Source organism: Choloepus didactylus, chromosome 2 (assembly GCF_015220235.1).
Source record: "Choloepus didactylus isolate mChoDid1 chromosome 2, mChoDid1.pri, whole genome shotgun sequence".
NCBI lineage: Eukaryota > Metazoa > Chordata > Mammalia > Pilosa > Megalonychidae > Choloepus > Choloepus didactylus.
Genome location: NC_051308.1, coordinates 227,448,711 through 227,476,535, shown reverse-complemented (window position 1 = coordinate 227,476,535; position 27,825 = coordinate 227,448,711). Strand labels below are relative to the sequence as shown.

The window sequence follows — 27,825 nt, the reverse complement described above, 5'->3', positions numbered from 1 at the left end:
CGGCTTTGCAGCATTCAATAAAAATTGAGAAACATTTGGGCTGAAATCGCTGCTTTATCTGGAGAAGCCACAGCGCTGGGAGAGACCACTGCTGCGCGGGGGGAGTCCGGGGTCTCCATCGCCCGGGTGCACGAAGTCTCCGCTCTCCAGAGCCAGCGATGCCCTCGGATGACCCTGAGAGCGCTGAGACGTCAGGACTCGCGGTGCGCGCGCGGTCCGCTGGGGGTCCTGGGCGCACGTAGGGGGCCGTGGCCGGGCCGGGTTCCCCCCGCGCTGCGGAGCAGGTGGGCGGTGCCCAGCGCTGGCGGAGCCCGGGTCCCCGTTCTGCCCGGGCTGGATGGCTCATTCTGCTGGCTGCGCGGTGGCGGCGGCTGTGTGTGCGCCGCGCCCCGCCGCTCCCCCCGGCCCCCCGAGCCCGGGGCGCGCGCTACCGCCCGGGCCGCCCCGGCCCCGCGGCGCCGCGGCGCGAGGCCCGGGGAAGCGCAGCCATGGCCCTGCGGAGGCTGGGGGCTGCGCTACTGCTGCTGCCGCTGCTAGCCGCCGTGGAAGGTGAGCGAGAGAGCGGGCGGGCGGGCGGTGGGGGCGGGGAGCGGCCGGGTACGGGCGACTGCCGGCGCCCACCTCCGCCCCGCGGCCCGCAAAGTTTGCCTGGGGGCTCGCGCCGGGCGCAGGTGGCCGCGGGGAGGTGTGTCCGGCCGTGCTGGGAGCCGCGGGCCCCGCGGGCGCCCGGGGAACGGCGGGCGCTGATTGACTGTGCCAGGAGGAGGCGAAGGGACCATCTTGCCGAGGCTTTGTAGCCAGCCGGGCGAGCGCCGCCCAGGGCCAGGGGCTGCCCACGCGCGCTCGCCGCCCCCAGCCCGGGCACCCGCCTCCCGCTGGCCTGGCCTTGCTCGGCACCGGGTGGAGGGGCGCGGGGCTGTCGGGGGTTGGGGGGCGCTTTCGGGGCTGGAAAGTTTGGCAGTGAGCAGAGGGAGGGGGGCAGCGCGGCTGGCCGGGGTGGGGGCTCCGGGGCCGCCTCCCCGGGATGGGGCCGGACGCCCGGGAGAGCGGAGACAGGCAGAGTGGAAGTGAGCGCGCCGCCAGCCCCGCGCGGGTGCCTGCCCATCGCCCGCGGCATACAATGGGGACCCCTCCCCGGGAGGACTGCGGTGGGGGGTGGGGGCATGAGTTCGTGGGCATCTCTCCGTTGCGCGGGGTCTCCGGGCACCCCTGCCGGCCACCGCCCCGCAGGCGGCAGAGCTCAGCGTGGCCGCTGGAGCCCGGGGAACTCTCCAGCTGCCGCCAGGGCCGGACCAGATGCTCTTGCCATGTGTTGGCCTTGGCCAAGGGTCGCTGGGCCCCCTCCCCATGGCCCACGCCTGTTGGTACCACTCAACCCTCAGGGTCTCTAAGCTAGCTTGCTCTGGAGAAAAGTTAGTGGGGTCTGGGTGTATCCACCGGGGATGGTCAGCTTGCAGGGCAAGAAATGCATATAAATGGTTCTCACATGCACTGTGCTTTACACTTTACACACCGCTTTACAGTTTACAAAGTACTTTGTACTGTACGCAGCTCTCTGTGATTTACAACGTGCTGCACAGTTGACAACGTACTTGAAGCTTCACAAAGTGCTTTCCCGCCCCCAGTTTTGTTGGACTCTCCAAAATAAGTCTGTTTTGCAGGGGAGCCAGGTGGGTATGATTCTTATTTCCTTTTAACAGCTGGGGAAACTGAGGCTCAGAAAAGCCAACTGTCTCTCCCATCACCATTGGGTGATAAGAATAGAACCCTGATCTGAGGATTCGGAATGCTGGGCTCTGTTCACTTTGCTGGGTCTTCTTGTCCCTAAACAGGGTGTCCCCTCCCAGGGCTTTACCACCGTGGGGTGAGGTTCCTCTGAGCATATGTCCCCGCAACTCTTCCCCATCTTGGGCCACTTTGGAGTGGTGGGGAGCCCCTCCCCCTCTTGCAGCTCCTAAAAGCTGAGCTGACCAGGTAAGGTGGTTGCAGACTCTGGGCATGGCACCACGAGGGACGCCGTGCTATAACTTTGGTTTCTTTCTCTGTAATGAGTGCCTTAGTGACTGCAGTCCGGGGTGGGGTGGGGTGGACGGTGTCCCTGGGTGGCAGCCACAGTTTCTAGCACCGAGGCAGCTGTCCTCTGGCTCCTGGAGGGTTTGGCAGCTGCTTGCAGTTTCCCGGAGTGAGGCCACTGGGGCACCAAGTATGCCATGGGCCCTGGGTGTGGACAGCCGCTCTCGGGCCCGGCTGCTGGCGGCAGCTCCCTGGAATATGGCTGAGGTACCACTTATTAACTCTGGCTTTGGGGAAATGACTCATGCATTGGCCGCTATACACTGGGATGTTTACAATATTATGGGGAGCTTGGCATAAATATTGCTATTTAGGTTGCAGCCAGCGGTACTGAAGGGAAGAAAATTGGCCCCTCTTGCCTTGGAAGCAGCCTGGGTATGTTTTTAATTACTGTGGGGTAGATGGAAGGACCACGTCTGTCCAGCCATGGCTGTGGCAGGGGTGGCTGGAATCTGGTGGGCTGTGTCCTGGGCTCTGGACACATGGGGCTGGTTGGCCATGATGTCATGGGAAGGGGGCGTGGCCAGTACCTGGCAGGGAAGCCACGGGAGGTAAGAGAAGGGGTGCTGCGGGCCCCTCAAGCCTTGCTTCAGGCACTTCCTCTGCCCTCTGGATACTAAAGAATCTAGTCCACTGGGGGCTGGCCAAACAGATGGGGGATGATGTGAGGTGGCCATTGGAATACTGGGGAACCCTGGCCCAGCTCCTTTCCCTATAGGGGCCTCAATTTCCCCACATGTAAAATGGTTTAGTTAATCTCAGGACACCCTACTTCTCCTCTCTGAGCCTCAGTTTCCTCATCTCTCAAATGTGGGTGATCATAACACACCTGCTGATCTCACAGGGGTGTCTGTGAGGACTGGACCAGATAATGGATGGGAAAATGTTTGCCCTGGAGAATGGTGCATGGCCTTTGGAGGGCGTAGGCTGGGGATGGACGGCGCTCCCCAGGGCACTCCCGGAAGAGATTGAGGTCCTCCTGGGAAACAAGGCTGAGGCTTGGAATGGTAGGAGAGCAGCCTCTGAGGTTCCCAGCACCCAGAGATGTGGCCAACCCCCTCCTCCTCTCGCCCTCCTCATACCCTGGAGTAGCAGAAATCCCCAGCTCCAGCCTGTGGAGTGTGAGAGAGGAGAAAGGACGCATGTGGGTGTTGGGGGCAACTCCTGGGTTAGGATAGTGAACTTAGTGCCTGTCCCCCTGAAAACCATGATATGTGGGACCCTCCAGGGAGCACTTGGAATGGGGGGCTTGGAGAGGCATAGAAGTGCCAGGGACAGACCAGCCACTAGATGGGATCCAAAGGTTGAGGTCTAGAGAAAATTGGGTTCCTCTGTGCATTTGTTCATTTGCTCTCCAAATATTCATGGAGCTTCCTCTGTGGCCCGATGTGGTGCTGGGCCCTGCACAGGGAGACGGGAAGAGCCATCAGGGAGCACAGTTGGCAAGGTGTCCTGTGATCCGTTTGGCCCAGGGTACTGCCAGGAGGAAGTACCTGGGGCGGCAGAGGCGGTTTGGGATAGATGTTATTTCATCTTTTATGACTTTATGCTTTGCTTCGTTTTCTCATTACCCATTCTCTCCCCCACCCACTGCAGTGAAACTTTCTGGGCCACCTGTCACACTAATGAATTGTGTTCTCAAAAGTTCAGGAGGTTGTCAGCATTAGCAGGAATGAAGTCCTGAGACATGCTGCAATACAAATGAACCTTGAGAACATTATGCCCTGTGAAATAAGCAAAGCACATGAGGACAAATATTGTATGATGTCATTTATAGGAGATATCTAGAATTAACAAATTCACAGAGACAGAACATAGATTAGAGGTCACGGGGGATGGGGAGAGGGAGGGGGAGTTTTTGCTTGGTCGGTATAGAGTTTGTAAATTAAAAAAATTAATTTTTTTAAGAAGTTAAGGAGGTTGACTTTGGATCTTGGGGTATAAGGAGATTTTTTTCTGGAAAAGGAAGCAGCAGGTGTAAAGACAGGGAGACATGGCAAGTGGGTACTTACTTGGGTGTATCTGAGGGGGGTGGGGGTGGGGGGCAGCAATGGGAGGGGAAGCTGAGAATGGGTCAGGTCCTGAAGGGCTAGAATGGAAGGCTGAGGAGTTTGGACTTGATGCTGAGGGCAGTGGGGAGCCATTGAAGGTTCTTGAGCCACTGAGGAACCTGGCCAGATTTGTGTTTGGAAAGATCGCTGACTGCCAGTGCATGGGGGTGTTCAGACAAGCCAGTTCTTGCCCTGCCCAGTTAAGAAAAGGCCAGTTTATCTCTCCCCTACTAGACTGTGAGCTCCCTGAGGGCAGAGGCCCACCTGACTCATTCTGCATCCACAGTTGTGGTACAAAGGCCTCTGCTCAAATGCCACCTCCCCAGAGACCTTCCTTGATTGCCTCACCTGAAACAGACCCCAGTTCTGCCACTTTCTATCCCTCTACCTGCTTTGGCTTTTTCGTGGCACTCATTGCCACCAGAAATGGTGAAAACTTCGGGAGGCAGAGGTTTTTATCTATCATGTTCCCACAGCATCCCCAGTGCCTCGAGCCACAGCCAGCACATGGTAGGTGCTCAGGAACTGGATGACATCGTCAGCCAAGGAGCATTGAGTAAGTGAATGGCATATTGTTTGTGTTGGTGTGGTCAGGGTCCTGAGAGCGATGGAGAGATGAAGGAGAGAGTCTGTCCTTCTAGGGAGATCAAGGAACTCTTTCCAAAGGGTGATGCTTGAGCAAGAGCTGGGAGGGGACAAGCCCCCGCCTTGGGATGAGTGGGAGCTTGGGGAGCCTGCCTGCCCCGCCCTCCTCCACTCTCCCACCCCCGCCCCGGCCCTCTCCTGGGCCCGCCTCTTAGGCATTACCTATCTAAGACTCAGCGACCTTCAGCGGGATTAATTTGCAATTGGTTTTCCTTTTATGTTTGTTTCTCCTGCTTCTCATTTTAAAGGAGGCTGCTTTCATGTATCCATTTTAGCCAGGAAATCACAGCTTAGGTTTAAAACCCAAATGCTGTAGAATTCAAAAGCAAGTTAACTTATTCATTCATTTGTCCATCCGTCCATTTATTTTAAAAGAGTCACCAGGCACCTATTTCTGTCAGATGCTGGGCGGGAGAAGGGATTGGGCACCACGTGGGAGTCCGGCCAGCAATCTCACATGCTGCTTGGGGTGGAGAAAGTCCACAGCCTTCAGGGCAAACAGACCTGGCTTCAAATCCCAGCACCGTGGACTGTGTACCCTGGGGCAAGGGACTCAGACTCTCTGGACTTCAGTTTTCTTGGGGGTTCCCCTGGACACCCACATAAAGTGTCAGGCACACACCTGGGTTTGTTAAGTGCTGGTTGCTGCCCCTCTGAGGCTCAGGGAGGGCTATGTCCTGATCTGCCCCCCTTTTTGGCATTTGAGTTGTCTGGGCAAAGATCAGCCCTCATTGTCTCCCCCAGCCCACCCCATGGGCCCCCCAACTTCCTCCGGCTTTGGGATGGCTCCCCCACAAGGGGAACTCAGCTCAGAACTCCGTTTCTGCCTCCTTCTCCAGAGCCCTTTCAGGCAAAAATTCTGGGGTTCTCAGACCAGGGAGGCTCTCAGTTGGGGTCCATAGATCTCCTGAGTCCTGGGGATCTGTGAACACCGTGATATTCTAATAAAACCTATAATGTTAACGTGGATTTCCCTGAGGAAAGGGGCCTTAGCTCTCAGAAGATTCCCAAAACAGTTGGGAAGACATGAGCCTGCACCCTGCACCCACTGTGGGCCTTGCTTCTCCCATCTCTGGGATCGTGGATTTGCATGCCGCTCCCCACCCCCCCCCCCGCCCGCCTTCTGCCCTGCTGTGTCCCCAGACTCTTCCGAGACGTTGTCCTTCCTGGAGCCTTTGGTTCCACTTCATCAAAGCTCTGTGAAGTGTCTTAGAGCTGCGACGGTGGATCAGCTTTGGAGTTGGGGTGGGGACAGATTCCTTGGCCAGCTCTTCTGTGCACCCAGCAAGGCCCGGGGTAGGGACTGGTCAACCCTGCCCACCCAGAGCACACCTATGACTTTAGGTATGAGACAGGACCCCTGCACACAGAAAGGCCTCTAATGGGAAGGGGCAGGTGGAGCTGGCTGATGACAGGAGGCCTGGGCAAGGCAGGGGAACCTTGCTCCCTCTGAGGGTGGAGGGGTACAGATCACGGTGGGCCTCGTGGTGGAGGTGGCCCAGCCCTGCTTGCCTGACTTGGCTGGAGATTTGATAGATCAGGAATGAGGCCTGGGAATCTGTATTTTAACACACTCCCCAGGTCCTTTTTTGGGCAGGCAGATTTGCCCCTCAGTGGCCTAGGATAAAGCCCGCACTCCTGGGAAAGAAGAAGAGAAATCTCAGCCGGAAACTGGGAAAGACTGAAATGAAATGAGATCAATCAGAGATAAGGCCCACCAGCCAAGGACTACCTGCCTGCTTGGGTCTGGAGTGAATGGAGGAGAGTGTTGGTGAGGAGAGGGCAGGGAGGCAAGAATGTTTGCACAGCTCCCAGGGGTGGGGCGGCCTTTGGTCTGCCATGACAGATTCTGGAAGCTTCCTGATTGGGATCAGTTCGGTTGATAAGGCTACCTAAAGTTTTAGGGCCTTTTAAAGTGGCTGCCTTCCAGAGGGTGGGGGAGGGGACACGTGTCCCCCCTGACCCCTGAATCACCTGGGGGGGCTTCCCTTGGCTGCTATAGCCTGGGCCACAGTAGGTGAGCTTCCTGGAGCCATCTGTCACCCTTGTTGCAGTCCCCTGGGCAAGAGGGTGTCCCCTGGGGGGAAACCTTGCCCATTCTGTGGCATTGGGAGAGTAAGACGCTCTCTGAGCTTCAGTTTCCTCATCTGTAAATTGGAGATACTGCCAGTCAGAGGCTTGTGGTGAGCATTAAGTGGTATACAGGGTCCAGCAGAGCCATTAACTAGAAAATATCAGCACCCTTGGCCCTTGCCAGTCATACTTCCTTCTTTCTTAGAATTCCCTCAGCCCTTAGCTTAGCCTTGACCACTTTCTCTCTCGTTCCATAAGCAGCATAGCCTGTAGGTTACAAGAAGGGTGTCTGGAGTCAGACTGTCCCTTGCTGTGTGCCCCTGGGCCAGTTACTTCACCTCTCTGGGCACTGGATCCCTATCTCTAAAATGGGGACCATAATAGTTCTAGCTCCTGAGATAGCTGTGTGGAATGAATCTGTTAATCCACAGAAGGCTAAGCTGAGTGTGTGCCCCAGGTGTGATGAGCACACAGCAAATATTAACTGTTTCTGTTGTCATTGCTTGAAACCAGTGGGAAACTGGGTTCAGAGTAGAAAAACGTGGGTGCCATTTTACTCAGGGTTCTCTGCCTCCAGATTCCCCCCCACACCCTCTTTACAAAACCATAAGAAAAAGCTAAAGACTCAGAGTTAAGTTCTGTGTCTAATAAGGCAAGGGTCTGACTCATGCTGGGTGGTTGAGAAGCCCCTCCAGCTTACATCTCTGAGCCCCTCCAGGATTTCCTCAAAGCCTCAACTTGCTCACCCTCATCCCATGGCCATGCTCTCCTACTTGGCTCCATGCCTGCTGGGTGCCAGCCTCCATGCCATGGTGACGACAGTAGCCACCAATTCTTGTGCCAGACGGTACCCAGGGCATCGCATATGTTGCCTCATGCAGTTGCCCCACTGGTCCCACACAATAGGTTTATTATTTTGCCCATTTTACAGATGAGGAAACCAAAGCTCAGAGAGTAACTGGCTCAAGGACACAGAACTAGTGAGTGGGTAGGCTGGCATTTGAACCCAGTTCTGGTGACTCTGAAGCTCGTGTTCTTCACCATCACTCCAGCCGCTTCTGGAATGTGCCTCCCCTCCCCGCTCGGAGGAAAGGCTTGGCTCTGGCGAGGGTCTCCAAGGCAGCCGTCCAGCCTCTGACTCCATCAACATCCTGAGATAATGCAAGCGGGAGGGTTCTGGAAATCACAAACCTGCCATAAAAATGCAATGTCTGTCATAATGGTCGGAATAATGTTGTTCTAACTTAGACAAATCGGGTGTTAACTCATTACATTGTAAGAGGCCCCTCTGCCGAGAACCCAGATTGTGGAGCTGTGACAGGGCCATCCACAGCTTGCACTTCCAAATACATGAGCTCATCGGGTTTTCACAGCAACCCTGTAAGTAGGCAGGAGCCACGGGGCCCATTTTAAAGATAAGGAAACTGAGGCCTGGGGATGATGCAATTTGTCTGTAGCCAGTGGCGGGACCAAACTCTAAGACCAAGGCTAGTCTCGATGGTCCAGAGATCGACAATCCAATTTGAATTCTTGGCCAACATTTAAAAATCAAGCTATTTTCAGAAAAATACTGTTTTTGGCTTCTCTGAAAAGTCAGACAATCTGGCTTCTCTGGGCCCACATTCCCACATGGCCACAGTTGGCTGGAGCCAAATAGTGGCTGCTTCTTCAGACAGAACATGCGAGCACCAGGGGTAACTCGCCACCAACTTGAGTCACACATTTCTGTTACTTGCTAGGTTGGGCTCAGCTAGGTTGGGCTCAGCTAGGTTGCGCTCAGCTAGGTTGCACTCAGCTAGGATGCGCTCAGCTAGGATGTGCTCAGCTAGGTTGGGCTCAGCTAGGTTGGGCTCAGCTAGGATGTGCTCAGCTAGGTTGGGCTCAGCTAGGTTGGGCTCAGCTAGGATGTGCTCAGCTAGGTTGGGCTCAGCTAGGTTGGGCTCAGCTAGGATGTGCTCAGCTAGATTGGGATCAGCTAGGTTGCACTCAACTAGGATGTGCTTAGCTAGGTTGGGCTCAGCTAGGTTGGGCTCAGCTAGGATGTGCTCAGCTAGATTGGGCTCAGCTAGGTTGCACTCAGCTAGGATGTGCTTAGCTAGGTTGGGCTCAGCTAGGTTGCTCTTAGCTAGGTTGTGCTTAGCTAGGTTGGGCTCAGCTAGGTTGCTCTCAGCTAGGATGTGCTCAGCTAGGTTGGGCTCAGCTAGGTTGCACCCAGCTAGGTTGCACTTAGTTAAGTTGGGCTCAGCTAGGTTGCATTCAGCTAGGGTGGGCTCAGCTAGGTTGGGCTCAGCTGGGATGTGCTCAGCTAGGTTGGGCTCAGCTAGTTTGCACTCAGCTAGCTTGGGCTATGCTAGGTTGGGCTCAGCTAGGTTGCACTCAGCTAGGATGTGTTCAGCTAGATTGGGGCTCAGCTAAGTTGCACTCAGCTAGAATGTGCTCAGCTAGGTTGGGCTCAGCTAGGTTGCACCCAGCTAGGTTGCACTCAGCTAAATTGGGCTTAGCTAGGTTGCACTCAGCTAGGATGTGCTTAGCTAGTTTGGGCTCAGCTAGGTTGGGCTCAGCTAGGATGTGCTCAGGTAGGTTGGGTTCAACAAGGTTGGGCTGGAAGGTCTGTGGTGGCCTGGCACACATCTTCAAGGTCCTGGTAGGATTGGCTGGACAGCTAGGCCTCTTCTCTCACTCCTCTTGGAATCTGATCCATATCAGTGGTCTAGCCTGAGCTTCTTTGCGTGGTGGCTGACTCCCAAGAGAACAAAGTGAGACTGTAAGACCTCTTGAGGGCTAGGCTCTGGTGTCACAAAATGTCACTCCTGCAGCCTCTGTTGGTCAGAGCAAGTCACTAGGCCATCCCAGCTTCATCTCAGGTTTCCTCATCAGACTTAAGGAGAGGAATAATTGAAGCCCCCTTGATGGGAGGAGTGGGAAATGTGTTTAGCACTAAGAGGCATTGTTGGTGGCTCTACTTGGAAACAGGGAGTTTATAGTTAATTCAGGGATGGCGGGTAACAGGAAACCAGAAATCTCATCCCCTACCCCTATGCCCTCTTATCCCACCACCGGCGCTTTCCTCCCTGCATTTCTTCTAGTCTATGTTTCTCCCCTTAGAGGACAGGGACACTTCACTGCCCAGCACAAGGCCTGGTTCAAAATAAGTACTAAATAAATATTTGTGGAATAAAGGAATCTACAAATTAATGAAAAATGGCATCCCCAAGTCATAGCTATTCAAAAACTGGCAGGAGGACTAAGGCCAGAGAAGGGGTCTTGGGCTGGTGGTACTGAATTTGGAAGATTGGGATAAGGTGTCCTGTGGCCTAGGGCAGGTCACTTTATCCTTCCAGGCCTCAGTTTCCTCATCAGGAAATTGGGGATCATATTTCAGCCACCTATTTATTTAAAGAACTTTTAAAGTGTGGCTGTGGTTGTCACCCCCATCTTGGCCAGAGGCCACCCCGGGAATAGGGAAGCACTGGAGAAAAATAACAAGTTCTGAAAGCGTCGGCAAGTTGCTGTCAAACCCGAGTTCGGACCACAGGTTAGCCTACAACATATGGAGATTTGAGCAAATGGTGAAGTGGGTGGGTGGGAGGCATAGTGTCCTGAGCGTCACCCCAGAAACATGTTTGGAGGGGAATCTGGTCCAACACATCGTCACATTTTATGTGTGACACTGTTGAGCAGGAAATGTGACTACTTTGCTGACTGAACAAGAAATCAAGCCCAGTATCTTACAGACGAGAAATTGCACAAGCTCTTGACAGAGACTCCAGGTTGCAGGCTGGCCTGGATTGGGAATGAGGGAGGTGAGCTGGATGCTGGATGGGGAATGGGGCCACTATGTCCCAGGGAGAGCACGTGGGCGTCTAAAGAAGACAGGTGCCACCCCACTCCCGACCATGCTGCCACACAGGAATCTGGACCCAGTTTTGCCAGATCTTCTGATTTACAATGTTCAGATGCTTATGGGAAAGCTAGTTTTTAGATATTAGCTCAATTTATTGTAAAACAGAGTCCTGGCCAAACTGAACCATATTTGCCTGCTGGTTTAGACTCACTGGCTGGCAGTTTATAAACTCCATTTAAGTGTTTGGGGGCGAGAAGTAGCAAGGCTTTTGTTGTCTCCATTTTACAGATGGGGAAGCTGAGGTTCAGGCAGCTGAAGTGATTTATCCAAGGCCACAGAGCTGGTGGGCAGTGGGGGTGTTAGAACGTGCCTCCTAACCTTGAATGGGGGAGTCTCTTTTCTGTATCTTCCCTCTATGGGTCCTGTTTCCCACTCTCCAGAACAATCCTGGCAAACTGCAGGCACCTGCCATGTTTGAAGACAGAGAGCATATTTCCCCTCAGTTTCTTATTTGGGGGACAGAGTTGATATAGTCTTAGAGTAGACCTGGGCTAGGTTAGAACTCTGGCTCCAAAACCAACAGTGTGAACTTGGCTCCTTTAACTTTCCTCTTTGAGCCTTAGTTTCTTCAACTGAAAAATGGGGTTGGGAAAGGCTTCTTAGAAGAGGTAATTTCTAAGATGAATCTTAAGGAATAGCCAAGTGAAGAAGTGACAAGGCAGGTATTCCAAGCAAGGGGAATGGCATCTGCAAAAATCCGGAAACCCATGAGTGTGTACAGTATTTGAGGAGCTGGAAAGAATCCTGCGTGGCTGAGAATAGGGCATGCCAAGCACTAGGGCGGGTGTAAGCTGCCTGGCCCCAGCAGGGAGAGAGCAAGGGGTCAACGTTCCCATTGTGACTACGACATATGTCCACAGCACCAACTTGTCACTTGGCCTGAGTCCATGGGAAGCCGGAAGGACAAAAAGCATCTGAAACGTGTAAGTGGGGAGAGAGCGGCTTAGTGCACAGTGGGATGCGTCCCGGCTGAATGGGGCTTCCCCGCCTCTCACGGGGAGGTAGAGCCTGGGAACAGCCGCGGCCAGAGCCCACAGGGCCTTCTTGGAACTCACGAAAGACCGTGGCCCAGGGAGTCTGTTTCGAGTCAGGGCCCCGGCCAGCACATCCTCTTGCTTGTCTGCATCAGCGTCAGCTGTCACTCCCCACCGCCTCAGATGGCAGCTCCCGCGGCTCTCCGGAGAGCCGTCGAAAGAGCTTCTCTGCTAGCTGCCAAGGAGCCCCTGACACTAGGTGTCCCTTAGCCAGCCCGGAAGCCCAGCCGTGCCAGTGAAGCTCAGAACTCCCTTCTGGAGTTAAAAGGGTTCTGATGGGGCTGAGCCCCTTGGCCTGGGTCCAGGGACAAAAAAGAGGCCAGAGATGTTGAGGAAAGATCCCTGACTTTGGAGACAGAACTGTGTTCAAATCCTGGCCCCTGCACTCATCCACTCATGTCACCTTGGGTGAGTCATTTCACTCCCTTCAGTCTTGGTGTCTAATCTGTGGGAGGAAAGTAGTATCACCTTATCTATATGTTGTTTGGGGAATTGAAAAGATAACATACGCAGAGTGGGTGTGTTTTCAGGTCTCTCCTAGCATGTTTCTTAGGGGTTCAGTGAGAATAATAAAGTTGTAATAATGCAGCAGCATCTAGCCTTTATTGAGAGCTTACTAGAACCCAGGCACTGGGTTTCAGTGTAATTATTACCTGCATCCTATACATGTAAAAAGTAGAGCTTGGAGAAGGTAAATAGCTCGCAATCATTGAGTCAGTAACAGTGGAGCTCCAACCTCAGCTCAGCTGTCTTGACTCCGAGGTAGGTTGACAAAGAGCTGATTTCTTCTTCGTCGTCGTCTTTTTTTTTTTTTAAACATTTAAAACATACAGAAAAGCTGAAAGAATAGTAAAAATAAACACCCATATGCCCTCCATTTAGATGCAACAATTAGGAACATTTTTGCTACATTTGCACGTGCTCTCTCTCTCTCTCTCTCTCTCTCTGTATGTATGTATGTGATTTTTCCCCCTGAACCATTTGAAAATAAGTTGCAGACGTGGACAAAGAATTAACGTTTACTGAGAATTGACTTGTGTACGTCTAAGTCCCACTTCCTTAACCACTGTTAGATTGCTTTGCCTGCCATGCAGTAGGATTTGAATGTTGACAGCAATTGGGAAGAATAACTAGTATTATCTACAACTTACCAAATACTCCACCTTTTTTAATAATTCCTGTTTGTTCATTCTTCTATCCACTTATCTACCCAGCTATTCAAAACATGCAACCATCCTGCCCTTATCCACCAACCCTGCCATCCAGCTAGCCAACCACCCAACCCATACAACTTTCATGAAACTATCCTGCTATCATCCGTCCATCCAACCATCAACCCGCCCATCATTTTGCAATAGCTATTAGTGGTTTCTTCATTTTCAGAAGAGGAAAGAGACAGTGAGTGGTTAGGTATCTTGTGGCAAAATGTGAAGTTGGGATTTTGGGATTTTGGGATTTATATCTGGGTCTGTTTGATAGCAAAACCTGTTCCCACAAAACTTAGGGGGGTGGGGTGGGCTTTACTCCTCACCCCCACCCCCACGCCCTTGGCCCCTGTTCTAGCCATCAGAGCACAAACCCAGGGCAGCAGATGGCATCTTGTCTCCCAGCTGCAGTAGGATATGGCCCTTTCTCTCTAGGAATTGAGATAGGGAGTGGGGGGATTGTAGAGTCCAATGGCCTTGGGAAAACTGAGGAGTGGCCCTGGGTCCACAGCCAACCAATGTGATGAGGTGATGAGGACTCAGCAGGACTTTCATCTTCTAAGGCATTAAGCCACCATGCGGTTTCACGCTGCCTCCTTGCTTGGGTGCTCCTCACACCTTCTCTGTCTGGCTAATTCCTGCAGCTTGTTAAGATCAAGCTTGAGCATCTCCTTCTTTTTGAAACCTGTCCTGGCCTCTCCAGTTCTATGAGCAATGTTGAGCTTTCTGTCCTTGGCGGCCTCTGTGTCCCATGTGGTGCCTCGCATGTACCTCTTTTATATTGCCCCGGTCAGACCATACTGCAATACTATGTCAACATGTCTAATTTTCCTGATCATACTGGCAGACTCTCAGTCATACTGGTTGGGTAGTTGTACAGTTGGATAAGTGAAACGAGCAATCGGACAGCTGGAGCAATTGATTGAGTGGTTCTGGGGCTGGGTTAATGGTTGGATGGATGAGTCGCTAGATGGATAGAGGATGATTGCATGAGTCGATGCATGGATTGGAGGATTGGGTAAATGATGGGTGGGTTGATGGTTGGATGGACAGATGAAACAGGATAGTTTCATGAAAGTTGTATGGATTGGGTGGTTGGCTAGCTGGCTGGCAGGGTCGGTGGATAATGGCAGGATGGTTGCATGTTTTGAATAGCTGGGTAGATAAGAATGAACAAACAGGAATTCTCCCTGCTCTAATTCTCCTTGTTGTATGAACTATGACATTTCCTTATTCTCCAGTGTCTAGCCCTGGAAAGAGCTGGCAAACAGCAGACTCCCCAGATTTGGTGAAACCTTCTGAGCCATTGACTGTAGGTTTGCCAAAGTTTCTGCACTAGGTAGTTCTGGAGAAGTTGGCCCATAGACTGAATTTCTATAATGTAAATCCTATTTTCCCATTGACTTGGCTCACACTTTTGGAGACATGTTCCTGCTGTCAGGGGATGGTGCTCTTGGGGTGGGGGAGGAGCTGGAACTCCCTTGGGCATCAGCTATCCCTGGCTTCCAGTCATTCAACCTTGAGAGCAGACTGATGCTGGCCAGGAGCATGGGAGCTTGGAGCCAGGGGGGAGATGCAACAGCAGGGGAGCAGATTTGACATCTGGTCCCAGAAGCCTCAGCTGCCAATGGGATGCTATGCTGCTAGGCTTCTGGGATAGCACACTTGGTCTCCTCCAGCCTTATTTGTTTCCATTCGTTTGTCTTATGTCCTTTCTTCCTACGATCCCACCCTCCCTCCTTCAATCCATCCTTCCATCCACTCATTCAGCAGTCATTTATGGAAGCCTCTTGGGTCCTAGGGAACATAGAGAAGAGTGAAACATAAATTCTGATTTCAAAGAGTTATATCCCAGGAGGGGCAATAGGCCTGGTCTCCTTCCTCTTCTTCCTCTTCTTCCACCTCTTCTTTCCCTTCCACTCTTTCTCTTTCCTCTTCCTCTTTTGCTCTTCCATCATCAACATCATCATCATAGCAGCCTCAGACTGCTGAGTCCCAACTAAGTGCTGGGTGCTTTTATAACATGTTCTCATTTATTGCTCTTAATACTCTGCATAGTATCAGTCCTTGTTTTCCTGTAAAAAGTTAGTTTCAGAAAGGTTCGGTCTTTAATATATACCTGCATGTAAGACGGAATATGCCGCATGCAGAGGGGACTTGTCTTCCATCCTGGGCCATCAGGGAAGGTTAGGATTTTGACCCATAGTGAATGGAATAAAGGACGTTTTTAGTAGGGGCCTGAGCAAAGGCCTAGAGGCTGGAAAAGGCAAGTTTGTAGGAGCAGGAATTTTTGTTTCTTTTGTTCACAAGTGTCCAGCAATGTACCTGGGAGGGCTCAATAAACAACTAGTGAATGAATAAATGAATGAATGCAGAATAGCCATCCTTTATGGGCTCCTTACCGTGTGTCAGGCACGGTACAGAGCCCTTTACATGCAGAATTCTGTTTAGTTCTTAAAACAACTTCATGGAGCAGGTATGATTATCCCCACTTTGCAGATGAGGAAACTGAGGCTCAGAGAGGTTACACATGACTTGCCCGTGGTCCCACGGTTCCTGAGTGATGGCACTGGGACTTGAACCCAGGTCTGTGTGACCCTGATGGCTGCAGAGCTGTGTGGCTGCTCCAGAATTCAGCGAACGAGGTGGTGCTTCTGGGACTCTCTTGGGGCACAGAGTAGGGGCTGGGTGTATGGTGTCCCTTGCCCTGTTCTCCCTATTGCCCTTCTCTGGACTTCAGTTTTCCCATCTGGAAAACTTCAGGACTGGATCTGGCCTTCTCAGCTCCTTCACATGGAAGGAGGGCCTTTCCTACAGCTGATGGGCCCAAGGCCAGTGGGCCTGACCAACTGACTAACGCCATCCTGAAGAGAAAAAGACTACCTGAGATTTCTCGATGCTCACGTCCCCTTGTGGGACTCTTACCTCCAGGGTCTCTCCACTAGCTTCCCGAAGGGCCCTGAATTGGCCTCCAGACAGATCCACCTGGATGGCAGCGCCCGAGGGCCTTGTGGAGGGACGTGTCCTCTGCTCCCTGACGGCGTCCATCCCAAGGTGCGAGGCTCCAGCTGCACGCACTGGGCTGGGCCGCCGTGCTGTCTGGAGCGCTGCTTGGAGAAACAAACACAGCTGTGTTTATTCCAGAAATTACACATCCTGATAATCTGCTCACTCGGGGTAATGCCTCCCAGTTAGGATCACAGGGGGAGCCACGCTGAGCTTCCTGAGTTTCTGGGCAGGTTTTAATTCTCTATGGCAACTCTGCCATTGGGTAGACCTTGGCCAGCGGATAGACCTCAGCCAGTTGGCACCCAGACACTTTTGGAATGCTCAGTCCTCAGGCTGGTGGATGTTCTTACCTGGGCATGAGATGCTGGGAGGAGAAGACCTTTTGCCTTGAAATCTCCAAATTGGAGACTTGAATATGGTGCCTTGCAACCCTGGCCACACTAGGACATAGACACACGGACCTGTATTAGGAGAATATGACCTGGGATTGGATTTTGAATCTAATCATTTGTTTCTCTAATACATTTCTATGACTTCCTATTGCTTTCGGGATAAGGACTTACCCTTCCCATGGCTCAGAGGCCCTGCTTGGTCTCTGGCTCATCTCCATCATCTACCTCCATCTTGCAGTCCCACCATTCGGCAATGCCTGACACTCCCTAGGCTTCCTCCTACTACAGGGCCTTTGCACTGGCTGGTCCTTCCACCTAGAATGCTGTTCCCTTCCCTTGTCATAGGAATAGCTCTCACCATCCTTCAGAACTAAGCTCAAGTGCCGCTTTGTCAGGGAAGTCTTTCCCAAGCCCCTGATAGCTCCCCGGGCTGACCTTTTGCAGCCTTTGTCAAAGTCATAATTTTAGGATTAGTGTGTTCCTTTGATCACTTCTCTCTCCCACCAGAGTATAATCTCCACAAAGGCAGGGACCATGATTGAATTCCTTCATCACTAGGTTCCCTGGGCCTTGCATAGTGCCTGTGGCCTATGGTGGGTGCTCCGTATATATGGATTGACTGGAAGAATGAATGAATGAATGAGCATTCTTGGGGTAAGTGAAAGGAGGATACGCTTCTGTTTATTCTTTTGGGTGTCAGTTGGCAGAGTGCTGTGACATCCATCATCTTCCTTTAATTGAACAGACTAGTATTGAAGTCTGCAGGGGCTTGGCACAGGGCCAGGGCTTGGGTGGGGGTGAGGGGATACATGATGGATCAGACCCCAGGGCTTTGCCTTGGGAGCTCTCACATTGGACTTGCACAGCCCGCTGGTGGGAAGGGCCCCCTGGAATCATGCTTCTCTTGGAGGGAACAGACAAGGCTCCTCATACTCAGAGGGGACACAACTTGATGGGGCCGCTTGACTGGTATGTGGGGTCAGACGTGCAGTCAGATCCAGGGGACATCAAGTCTGGTGGCCTCCTGCCTCTCACTGGCACGCAGATGGACCTAGGTGATCCCAGGCATCCCTGAACTCTGGGGGTCTACAGCCTGGTGCCTTGATGCCAGAGCCTCTTACCAGCCGTGTGACTGTGGACAGGCTACAGTGGACAAAGCAGACTGTCCTGCCCCATGAAGCTTTCCTTCCAGTGGGTGAGACTGATAATGGGCATCTAGTTAGTAGGTCGGGGAGTAATCGTGCTAAGAAGAAAACTAAAGCAGAGAAAGGGGAGGTCGAGGGCCAGCTGGCAAGGGGGTGAGGACAGGCAGTGCTGAGGAGGTGACGTTCCCATGAAGGCCTGACTGGAGCTGGGAGGGAGCCCCGTGGATACCTGGGGAAGGTGTTCCAGGCAGGGGGGACAGCCAAGCAAAGGCCCTGGGGCAGGAGTGTGCCAGGATGCCAGGGAGGGAGGACGTGGAAGGAGGGGACATCAGAGGGAAACGGGGCTGTGGTCAGGGATTTGCCTCTCACCCTGAGCTGGTGACAGTATCTGACTTGTGTCCTGAAAGGCCACTCTGACTGCTGTGAAGAAAGGCTGTGGGGGGCACAGGGAAGCAGGGAGCAGGGAGGAGGCAGCTCAGAGTCCAGGAGAGGGATGGTAGTGGTCTGTGGTGAGAAGGCTCACTAAAGGGCTGTGAGTTTCATCTCTCATCTCTCCTGCCTTAAACCATTTCGGATGGGGGAGAGGAGAAAGTATCACACACCTCTGGGCCTCCACAGCCCGTGCTGCCCCAGGGGACTCCGGCAGTGGGGTGTGGTATGGACACATCTCTCCTTTTGTTTCTAACATTGGTTAACAATTGATTGACAGCTTGGTCTCGGGGCAGCCTCATCGGTGACTCCAGCCCACTGCCTTCCACAGTGGGACCGTTTGGGGGTGGGGGTGGGTGACGGAGGGCAGAGGGCCGGGGATGAGCCTGGCCTGGGTCCGGCTCCAACCTCTCAGGACTTGTTGGATGACTTTAGGCAAGTGCCTTTCCTTCTTTGGGCCACAGCTTATCTGTCTGTAAAATGCTGGGGTGGGACTCAGCACCATCCCCCCGGCCAGTAAAACTCCACCACCGGATTGCCGGCATCCTCGAACCTGCACACATTAAGTGTCTGCTGCACTGGGATGCAGAGTGAGCTAAGCCTTGGTCTCCATCCCCAAGGAGGTCAGAGTCTCAGTGAGAAGATGGGGCATAAACCCAAAAACTAAACCCAGGGCAGGACCCAGATGGTTAAATAGAGCCGGGCTGGGGGCCATGGTGGCGGGAAGCTGGCTCCGGAACCAGACCACCTGGGTTCAAGTTTTGGTGCCTCCACTTACTAGATATGACCATGGACAAGTTGCTTCACCTCTCGGAGCCCTGGTTTCCTTATCTGTAAAGTGTCGATAATAATGGTACACAAAAGCCAGAGCTGGAATGTCTTTGTCCAGTCTAGTGTCTCCAGCCAGCTCACATCCAAGGGGAATTTGCCCGATCCCATGTGAGCCGTCCTAAGGTTCTCCTTTTGCACCCTTAGCGTCCGGAGAGCCTCGGCAGCAGCAGTCCCAGGAGGCAGCGCCCTCTAGAGGAAAGGACTCCGGGACTGTCAGACCATTTACGGCTGTGTGACCTCAGGCTCAGGCGCAGCCTCCCTGAGCGCCAGGGCTGATGAGCGTCCCATCTGGGCAGTGGAGAGAATAAGGGGACATGATCCTTGGGAGTGAGAGGAGCTTTGGGGATGAAGCAAGAGCCACTTGGAAAAGACTCAGAGGGTGAGGCTCAGCAGATACCAGCTCCCTTCTGCCCAGATGTGAGGGCCAGCTGCTTTCCAGGAGTGGGAGCCAAGAGCTGTGTGGGCCTGGGAAGGGTGAAGGGGGCTGGAGAAGGTGGTGAGCAGATGCCCAGAGACAGAGGAAGGAGGTTCAGGGAAGGGTGTGGGGTGGCCTGAGGGATGGCTCTCATGGTTCTCTTTAATTTTTGAGAAAACCTTTCCCCATCTTCATATAATTAAGAATATTTTTAAAATGTCATGTTAAAATAAAAATTGTCCATTTCCATATGACCTCATTTCATTCCATGCCTTCCCTAACACACACACACGAATGACTAGCTTTTAAACGTGCTTTTTGTGCCTCTGCCTAGAGGGTTCTTATTTTTGCTGTGGGGTAAATATTTAGGACTATTCCCTTATTTTTGCAATGGGAGGCACTCGGGGGCCTTTCCCAGCAGCTAACCTTGCACAACTCTCTGCAGCTTACAAGGTGTGTTCACATGTGCTGTCTCAGTTCCCACCCCAGCCTCCCCACGGTCCTGGGAGGTGGTGTCACTGTGAGCCAGCACTTGGAGGTCCCATTTCCCCATCTTCCTCCTTTTGCCAGCAGCATCCAGCTCAGGACCTGGCACGTTACACACACAAACTCAAGTTAGTGTCTGTTGAATACAGATGAAGAATGAGGCCCACAATAAGGATGAGGAAACTGAGGGTCAGAGAGGTAAAGGGATTTTCCCAAGTGGATTTGCCCCAGATTCAGCCCCAGGACTGTCCATACTTTCTGTGTGTTCCCCCTCCCTGGCTGCTTTTCTAATCAGGAAGATGGGAAGATCAAGACCCAAGGAGGAGAAAGGACTTGTGCAAGGTCACATGGCAATAAGTAATGAGATGAAGGACAAATGTTAACCCAGCATTGGCTTTACAAAGTAGTGTCATGTAATAATAGCATGTACTGCAGCCTTGCCGTAGCCCAGACTACTTGCCAGGTATTCCTGCTGTCTACATTGCCTGGTTGAATCTGCCACCGTGAGGTTAGTCTATTACTACCCCCTTTTTAGAGATAAGAAAACTGAGTCTCAAAGCTGAGATTTGAACCCATGACCTTCTGACTCCAAAGCTCATGATCATAACTACTACATCAGGCTGTTGGGTATGATTTGGTGGAGGTGGAGGCAGGAATTGAGCCCAGGACTCTGGACTCCTGGTCTCTTGGCTTCTAAAAAGAAAACCCAGCCAAGAGGCTGCCTTTACTGGGAGCTCCTAACCAGGGGGAGGTTGGAGATCTGCCCTGGGCTCCCACTCAGGCCAACCCCTTGGACTCTTTTCTCTCTCGGGCTCCCCCAGTGAGGGTTATAGGATCCTCTTACTCTTTACATTCTCTTCTGAACCTCATAACATCCTTATGAGGCAAGGCAGGGCTCCCCAGTCTTCAGATGGGGAAACTGAGGCCCAGAGATAGTATATCCAGGAGACTGCTATGGGAACATCAGGGCTCTTTGCTGTGGTTCTCAACTTCTTTTGAGTCATGAAGGGTTTTGAGAAACAGACCAAAACTATGAACTTCTCCCCTCCCAAGAAAATTGGAGACACGCGCACACACATTTGTATACAATTTCAGGGGATTCAAAGATTAAAAGCACCTGTTGTCTTCTTCCGGGGTGTTGATGATAGTGATGAAAACATCCATTTTTTGAGCAGTTATCCTGTGCCAGGCAGGGTGTTTGATGCGTTACATATATGGTGTCATTTAATCCTTATAGCAACTCTGCAAGGGAGGGCAACTGAGGCTCAGAGAGAGTGACATTCTCGAAGGCTGCGCAGGTGAGAACTGAACCAGCTTTGCTTGACTGAAGAGGATGTGATCTCCATCCTCTGGCCTGGGTGGCACAGTGTTGAAGCATCCTCCCGAGAATGTGCTCAAGAACAAAGGGCTCTGAGGAGATCCAAGCTCCACGGTTATTTCTGCCTTTGGAAAAGGAGTGCTGGCTTACCCCAGGGCCTGAGAACAGGGGAGAGCGACCGAGAGCTGGGCATGCCAGCTCCTGCTGAACTCCCACTTACTAGTACTGTGATTTGAGGGCCTCTGGGAGAGCCCCTCTCTCAGCTCCCTGTGTCAGGAAAATCCTGCAATTTAAGCTTGACTCTTTGGCTTAAGTTCTGAAATTGTCCCTCCCATCCCAGTAGAGCCTGATGATTCTTCTAGGGCTCTCACAGCTCTTTGGAAGTGAGTCTGCCCTGAGAGCAGACTTGGGGAAGAGGGCTGGGGAGTTGACAAGGTCACTGGACTTAGAGCTGGGCCACCGCCTGTGTGCCCCTCATTAGCAAAACAGTCTTAAGGGTTCTGTATGGGGGTGAAGAGCATGGGCTCTGGAGTCTGATGGGCCTGAGTGCGAATTCCAGCTCGGTCACTTACTCTATGACCTTAGATAGGTCATGTTCCCTGTCTGAGCCTCAGTTTTCCATCTGTAAAATGAGATAACACAATACAAAGAGGCACATAGCTCCGTGCCTGGCACAAAGGAAATGCTCGATAAAGATGATAATAGTTTGTCTTCGTTGTTGTTGCCATAAATTGGGGGTAGACTCCTGTCTACCTACAGTCTAGCTTCTAAAGAATGTGCACCTGTGGTGTCTGCAGGGCCTCCCTTTCCCCCTGGGCTGGAGGCAGGGCTTCGTGGAGGAGGACTGGGTGCAGAGTGAGCAGGCTGGTTGGGGAGAAGATACAAGGAGGCCCTCCTGCTTGTCGGTGTGGGGAATGACACCCAGGGCCCAGAAGCACAAAAGCCCCCGCCCCCACCTTTTCACTTCCCTCCCAAATAATTCTGGAGGCAGGATGGAGCTATCCCCAATTCCACAGACCTGCTCAGCCCCAGTCGCTGGTCACTGTACTGGCCAAAGCATGATTCCTCCAGGGAAGAGAGGGAATCTGGGGGGGCCCAACGGGGCCTGCAAGCCACTGTCTGGTTCCCATGGGCCCCAGGAAGAGGCCCCTTCACAGCTCCTGTGCAAGGCCCTTTGGGGCTGGGCGCAGCCTCTGCAGCTCGACACGTATGTGCCGCTGACACTGTGGCAGGGTCACCATGGATAAAGGCGCTGCCCAGACCCGGGGCCCAGCCTGGAAAGGGGTTTTCTTGTCAGGGAGGAGCCTTTCTTCCCAGTGCACTGTGGGCTGGCGGCAGGGGGTCACCCGGCCTTGGAGAAGAATGGGAGAATGGAGCTATGGGGCTGACAGAGACCCGAGGGGAGGAGGGGAGGTGGGGGCAACTGGCTTGGAGAGCTCTGCAGCCTCCTTGGCAGTGACGCTCAGGGCAGATTCTGAGGAGGAGATGTAACCAAGAACTTGGGACCCTCCCCACTGGCCCCTGCATTTCTGTCCCGAGGAAGACTTGGGTCAGTCAGCCAGAGCCTCAGCAATCAAGCTGGCTGCCTTGTGGGCCTCGGGGGAGAGCACCCAGGCCAGAGCCAGCACTGTCCTTTTCAACTGTACCCCACCACCACCACCACCACCACCCCCCAACCATTCCAACTACTCCCTGCCTCTGCATCCCTCCAGCTACCATTCTGGACTATCTCAGTGGCCTCTTGACCACACATAGCATCACTGCTGAGTCTTCAGAATTATAGCTCAGACCACATTACTCCCCTCCTCGAACTTTGGGCCCTGTGTTGTCTGAAGATTCAGGGTCAACCCCCTGGTTTGCCAGCCTGGCTGTTTCATGACCTGGCTCCTGATGACCTCTTCTGCCTGCCATAGTCATTCTCATCCAGCAAACTCTAGGTTTCAAACATTCATTCCCTAAACTCCCATGGCCCTAGACCTTTGCTTACCTAAACTGGGCAGAGAAGGCCCTTCTCTCACTTCTCTGTCTGGCAAACTCCTACTCATCCTTCAAGGCCCGACTTAAATGTCCCCTCAAATATAAGAGGAGCCACATTTATATCTACTCTGTACCCACCCTCAGTCCTTTATCCACAACTCTTTTATAGATGGCCCTTTTTATACCAATGCCTCGTCCACTAAACTGAGAACATAGAGACTTTCTTATCTGATTCATTGCTGGGTCCCCGGTGCCCAGCACACTGTTACCAGCAGAGTCTCAAATCGATGTTTTATGAGTGAGGGAATGAATGAATACCCTGTCTGCAAGTAAAAATTTGATTTCTCCTCTATCCTACAGGCTTTTACAACTCAGCGTGACACCCCCATAAGACTTTGGAAGTGGGAGGAAATTATCATAATGCACAGTCTGTTCAGATGCCTCTAAAACGAGGTAGAAGCTAGATTGAAGCAGGAGCTGGGTTTCAGGACAGATAAGGATGGCTCTTATATCGGCCCAGCCTTGAGGCCAGAACTAATGAAATTTTAGAGATGAAAAACACTAGCTTATCTCAGAGATGAGAAGTCTCCACTTTGGGACTGGAAGGAATCTTGGGGACCACCTGGCCCAGTCCCCTCTTTGGGGATGATTTGTATAGAAGCACAGATGCCTTTATTCACTTGAGAGTCTGGTCCTAGCTTTCCTTCCCCTCTTTCCTTTGTCACTTTCTTATTCCCAAATATACTTGGCTCTGTCCATGTCTATGTTGATGGTCTTTCCAAAGACTGAAGACCCCAAATGTTCTTGGTCCTCCAAACCCTCAAGGATCATTTGTAAATAATGGTGATAGTCACTGTGGTAATGGTTTCCATTCTCTGAGCGTGTCTGTGAGCCAGGTCCAGTGCCAAGCTGTGCTCCTACTTCTCATTGATCTTCATAACAGCCTTCGTGATCAGTACTACCATTATGCCCATACTGCAGACAAGAAAACCAAGGCTCACGTCGGCAAAGTAACTTCCCAGAAGTTCCCCAGCCAGTATGTGGCAGAGCCAGGACTCAAATCTCCATATGTTGACTTCCTTGCTCTTTCCTTTTCTAGGGTCACACTGCCCCCTTTGATCTATTCGTTCATTCATCAAGACATCCAGTAGTGTTAGTCATTTCAGCCATTCATTCATTCCTTGCATTTAAGGAATATTTTCCTAGGGCCTGCTGTGTGCCAGGAAAAGTCTCTGCTGCAGAGACTTCTGGGGGGGTGAGACGTGCACTGGGCCTTGAGGTTGGCAGAGAGGAGGAGAGGCATTCTCAAGACATGATGGCAGAACCCCTCAGGCTGAGGTACCCCTGCAGTCCTTGAAACGTTGGACCCTGCAGTCTTTGAAACGTTGGTGGTACAAGGGTGATTGTCTCTGTGGCATCAGCCCCCAGCGAGCAGGCTCACGGGTCTCAGCTGACACTGTGAGTCAGGCTTAGAGTTTTGAAGTCAGACCCCATGATCTTTAGTCTTAGCTCTTCCACCTTTTAACCACGTCACCCTCCCAGAGCCTCATCTCTGAGATAGAACTAACCAGACCTACTTACCTGGTTATTCTAAGACCTCAAGGGGCTCATCTGTGTGAAGGGCCCAGCGCACAGTAGGTCTGCCGTAACCCAGTCTGCGGCATTTGTGATGGCCACAGGGGAGTCGGAGTCGGGAGAAACAGGGTCCGAGCCTGCGCCACACAGCAGCCCTGGAGGGGGACATGGGGTGTGGGGGGTGGGTGGGACGCAGCCTCCCCTCCCCCCACCCGCCCATCCTAGCCTGGAATCAGACTTGGATTTGATGAGTGATTCATAACCTGACGCTGCAGAAAGTTGTGCCGGGCTGCAGAGGGGCTGCCCAGGCTTTGTGGTTTTGAACGCAGAAAAGAATTCCCACATCGGCTCAGGATAGGATAACTTACTTGTTGAGGGAGACATTTTCGCAAAATAAATCCTTAGAGAAACCAGGCGCTGAGGCAGGAGAGGCCTGGCGAGGAATTATCTAAAGAAACCCTGTTTTTGAAGCTTCAGGCCCCAGTGATTTGCCTGAGCCTTTTGTTGCTTCCTTGTATTCAGCTTGAGGTCCCCAATGACCCTGAGATCGTTTTGAGTGGTACCAATGCAGCTAGGCCCTCTCCGAGTGGGTGATGTCCCCATCATTTAGCCTCACTGGAATCCTCTTCAACTGGGGACATTTGGGTATCATTCTTTTTTGGGGTGGGGGTGGGGGGCGGGGGTAGAGATTGTTGTCAGTCTAATCTGCGCTATATATGTATATTTTTAACAAGAGTAATATTCACATTTTGGGCAGGACAAGTCTCCCTTGTATGGGATTGTCCTGCCCATTACAGGATGTTTCACACCCCAGGCCCCAGCTCATGGGACCCAGAAGCACTCTGCACAATCATTGTGACAACTATAAATGCCTCTACTCATTTCTAAATACCAACTGGGGGAGGGGACACCACACCCAGTTGAGTCCCACTAAGCTAACCGCAGCCTCATGTTCCACCACCGTGAAGTTCTTGCTATTTCTTGAACTCACCCTACCCTTCGCTCATTCTGTTCCCTCTGCCTGGCATGCCCTTCCCCACCCCTCCTTCAGCTCAAATGTTACCTTCTCCAGGAAGCCCTCCCTTGGGAGCCTGCACCCCAACATTAGACTGGCTCCTCCACCCTTATGGTTGTGTGGCCTTGGGCTCGTTCCTTCGTCTCTCTGAGCCTCGTTTTCCTCCCCAGTAGAATGGGAAGAACGAGAGAACTGTTCTCCCCCAGCTGTGGGACAGTCTATATAATGTCTTAATTTGCTCCCCAGCAGAGTTAGCACTTAGCAAGCATGAGCCAGCCCTTTGCCTGTTGAGGGCCGGCCTGGGATTGGCGCCCTGGCCGTGCACAGTGCTCCCCTCTGCCTGCCTCTGCTCCCCATCTCCGGGCTCCCCTGTCCGCCCTCTCCGGGGCTCCTCCAGTCCAGCAACCTTGTCCTGACCATGTTGGCAAGGAGGATGCTGTGTGGACCAGCCCCAGGGAGTGCAGCTGAGGGTGGACAGTGACTGGGGCTAGCTTTGGAAAATCCCTCCTCCATCCCCTAATTTGGTCTGAGCATGGTTGATCTCCCGCCTGAGGCCCAGGCAGGCTCCCAGGGGCAGCCTTGGGAGATGTCTCCTCTCTCACCCCGGGGCTGCTGGCTCTTGTCTCCCTAACCTGACACCTCGAGAGCCTGTCCCCTCCACTTTATCCCCCTCCGAAGTAAAACTCCTTAAAACCGGGTTCCTACAGCCGTCTGTTTTCCTTCCCCACAGGACACCTGGCTGCCCTCCCCCCAGCCCGGAGCCCCCCAGTCTCACGCTTATCTAAATCCGAAGCCCCCCTGTCTCTCCTTGGGAGATAAGGGATTCCCTCTCACCCAGGCAGATTACCGTAGTTTCATGTTAGGTGCTCACTGCCTTACACTTAGAATAACTTCTGGTATGTAGTAGGCACTTAATACTTGTTGAGTGGGTGAATGGACTGTGTCCCCTCATCGTTCCTCCTGTTTGGAGATTTGGAGTGAAATCTAAAAGCCTCAGGGAAAGCAGGATGCATTTGCTCTGACAGTCTGGTTTTCTTCTTATCATGAAGGCTAGATCAGTTTCTCACACTGGCTCCAGCTCAGTTTAAGGAAAGTAACAACAGTTACAAGAAGAGCCAACCTTGACTGAGAGCTCAAAATGTGCCCTGAATGGGGCAGTTACCTTCCATGCCCATCCCTGAGGTGGGCTCTACTGCCCTCCCATTTTAGAGACGGAAAGCTCAGTGCGGTTCCAACACCTGCCCACACAGGTGAGTGGGAGAGTCAGGATTTGAACCAGGTCTGTGTCTCCAAGGCCCAAGCACAAAATCACCTCCCACACCTCCTCTGCACAGTTGTATTTTATGTGCAAAGCCATCTCTTTATAGAAGGCTTTATAGAAGGGCTTGCCCAAGGCCCCTGAGTGAGTGAGTGAGTGAGTGGGCAGGGGCCAAGCCAGGACCAGACCCAGGCCCCTGCTCCTGGGATTCGTCCACATTGCCCCACAGGCCTTCATGAGTCCAAGGGCCATATTGGCCCAGTAAAACTCAGGGTTCATGGTTAGTCAAGAGAGCACAGAGCTGCTGCCTTGGGGCTTGCCCCAGCTGATGCAGGAGGATGCCTGGAATGGCATGGTTTGGAGCCCGCAGCCCTCCTGCATTCAGGGTAGGCGCTGGGCCGGTTGGGAGCAATGGAGAGAATGTGGGGTGAGGGGGCAGCAGAGAAGAGGATGGGAGCTGGAGCTCCGCCCAGTGTTCCCAGCCCCTGAGCCTCACCCAGATCAGAAAGGGCAACGAGGTCAATGTCTTCTTTCTGGGGGGAGAAGTTCAACTCCCAGATTTGCCCAAGGGCCTCTGCTCCATCCCCATTTTGACATTAACTACCCTCGTTCAGTTACTGACAGGCATTTACTGAGCAGTGTCTTAGTTTCCAGGCTGCTTGACAAATACCTCACAATGGCTTGGCTTAAACAATAGGAATTTATTGGCTCACAGCTTCGGAGACTTGCTAGAAGGCCTGCTTCCTCCCGGGGTCAGCAGCCTTCTGGCTGGCTGGCAGTCCTTGGGTTCCTTGGCTTTGCCATCACATGGTGATGTCCTCTCCTTTCTCTTTCCTGCTGATTTCCAGCTTCCAGCTCCTCCCTACAGCTTTTGTGCCACCTCCAGTAATAGGCTTAAGACCCCTCCTGATTCAGTTGGCCACACCTTAACTAAAAATAAACACCCACAGGAATGAGATTAAGAACATGTTTTTCCAGGGGTGCCTAACT

The 27,825-nt window shown here is 52.7% G+C and overlaps 1 protein-coding gene across 3 annotated transcripts in view; it reads left to right on the top strand.

Annotated features, from left to right (window-relative positions):
- Positions 1-408: 408 nt before the first annotated feature.
- Positions 409-27,825, top strand: part of EPHB2 (EPH receptor B2) — a 179,870-nt gene continuing 152,453 nt past the window's right edge. Inside the window, exon 1 of one of the 3 annotated variants that reach the window (XM_037828236.1) lies at positions 409-549. In XM_037828236.1, the coding sequence (XP_037684164.1) occupies positions 489-549 (61 nt within the window). In that variant the 5' untranslated portion in view covers positions 409-488. The remainder of the gene's footprint in view (positions 550-27,825) is intronic. The other 2 variants (XM_037828237.1, XM_037828235.1) reach the window with 2 other exon arrangements.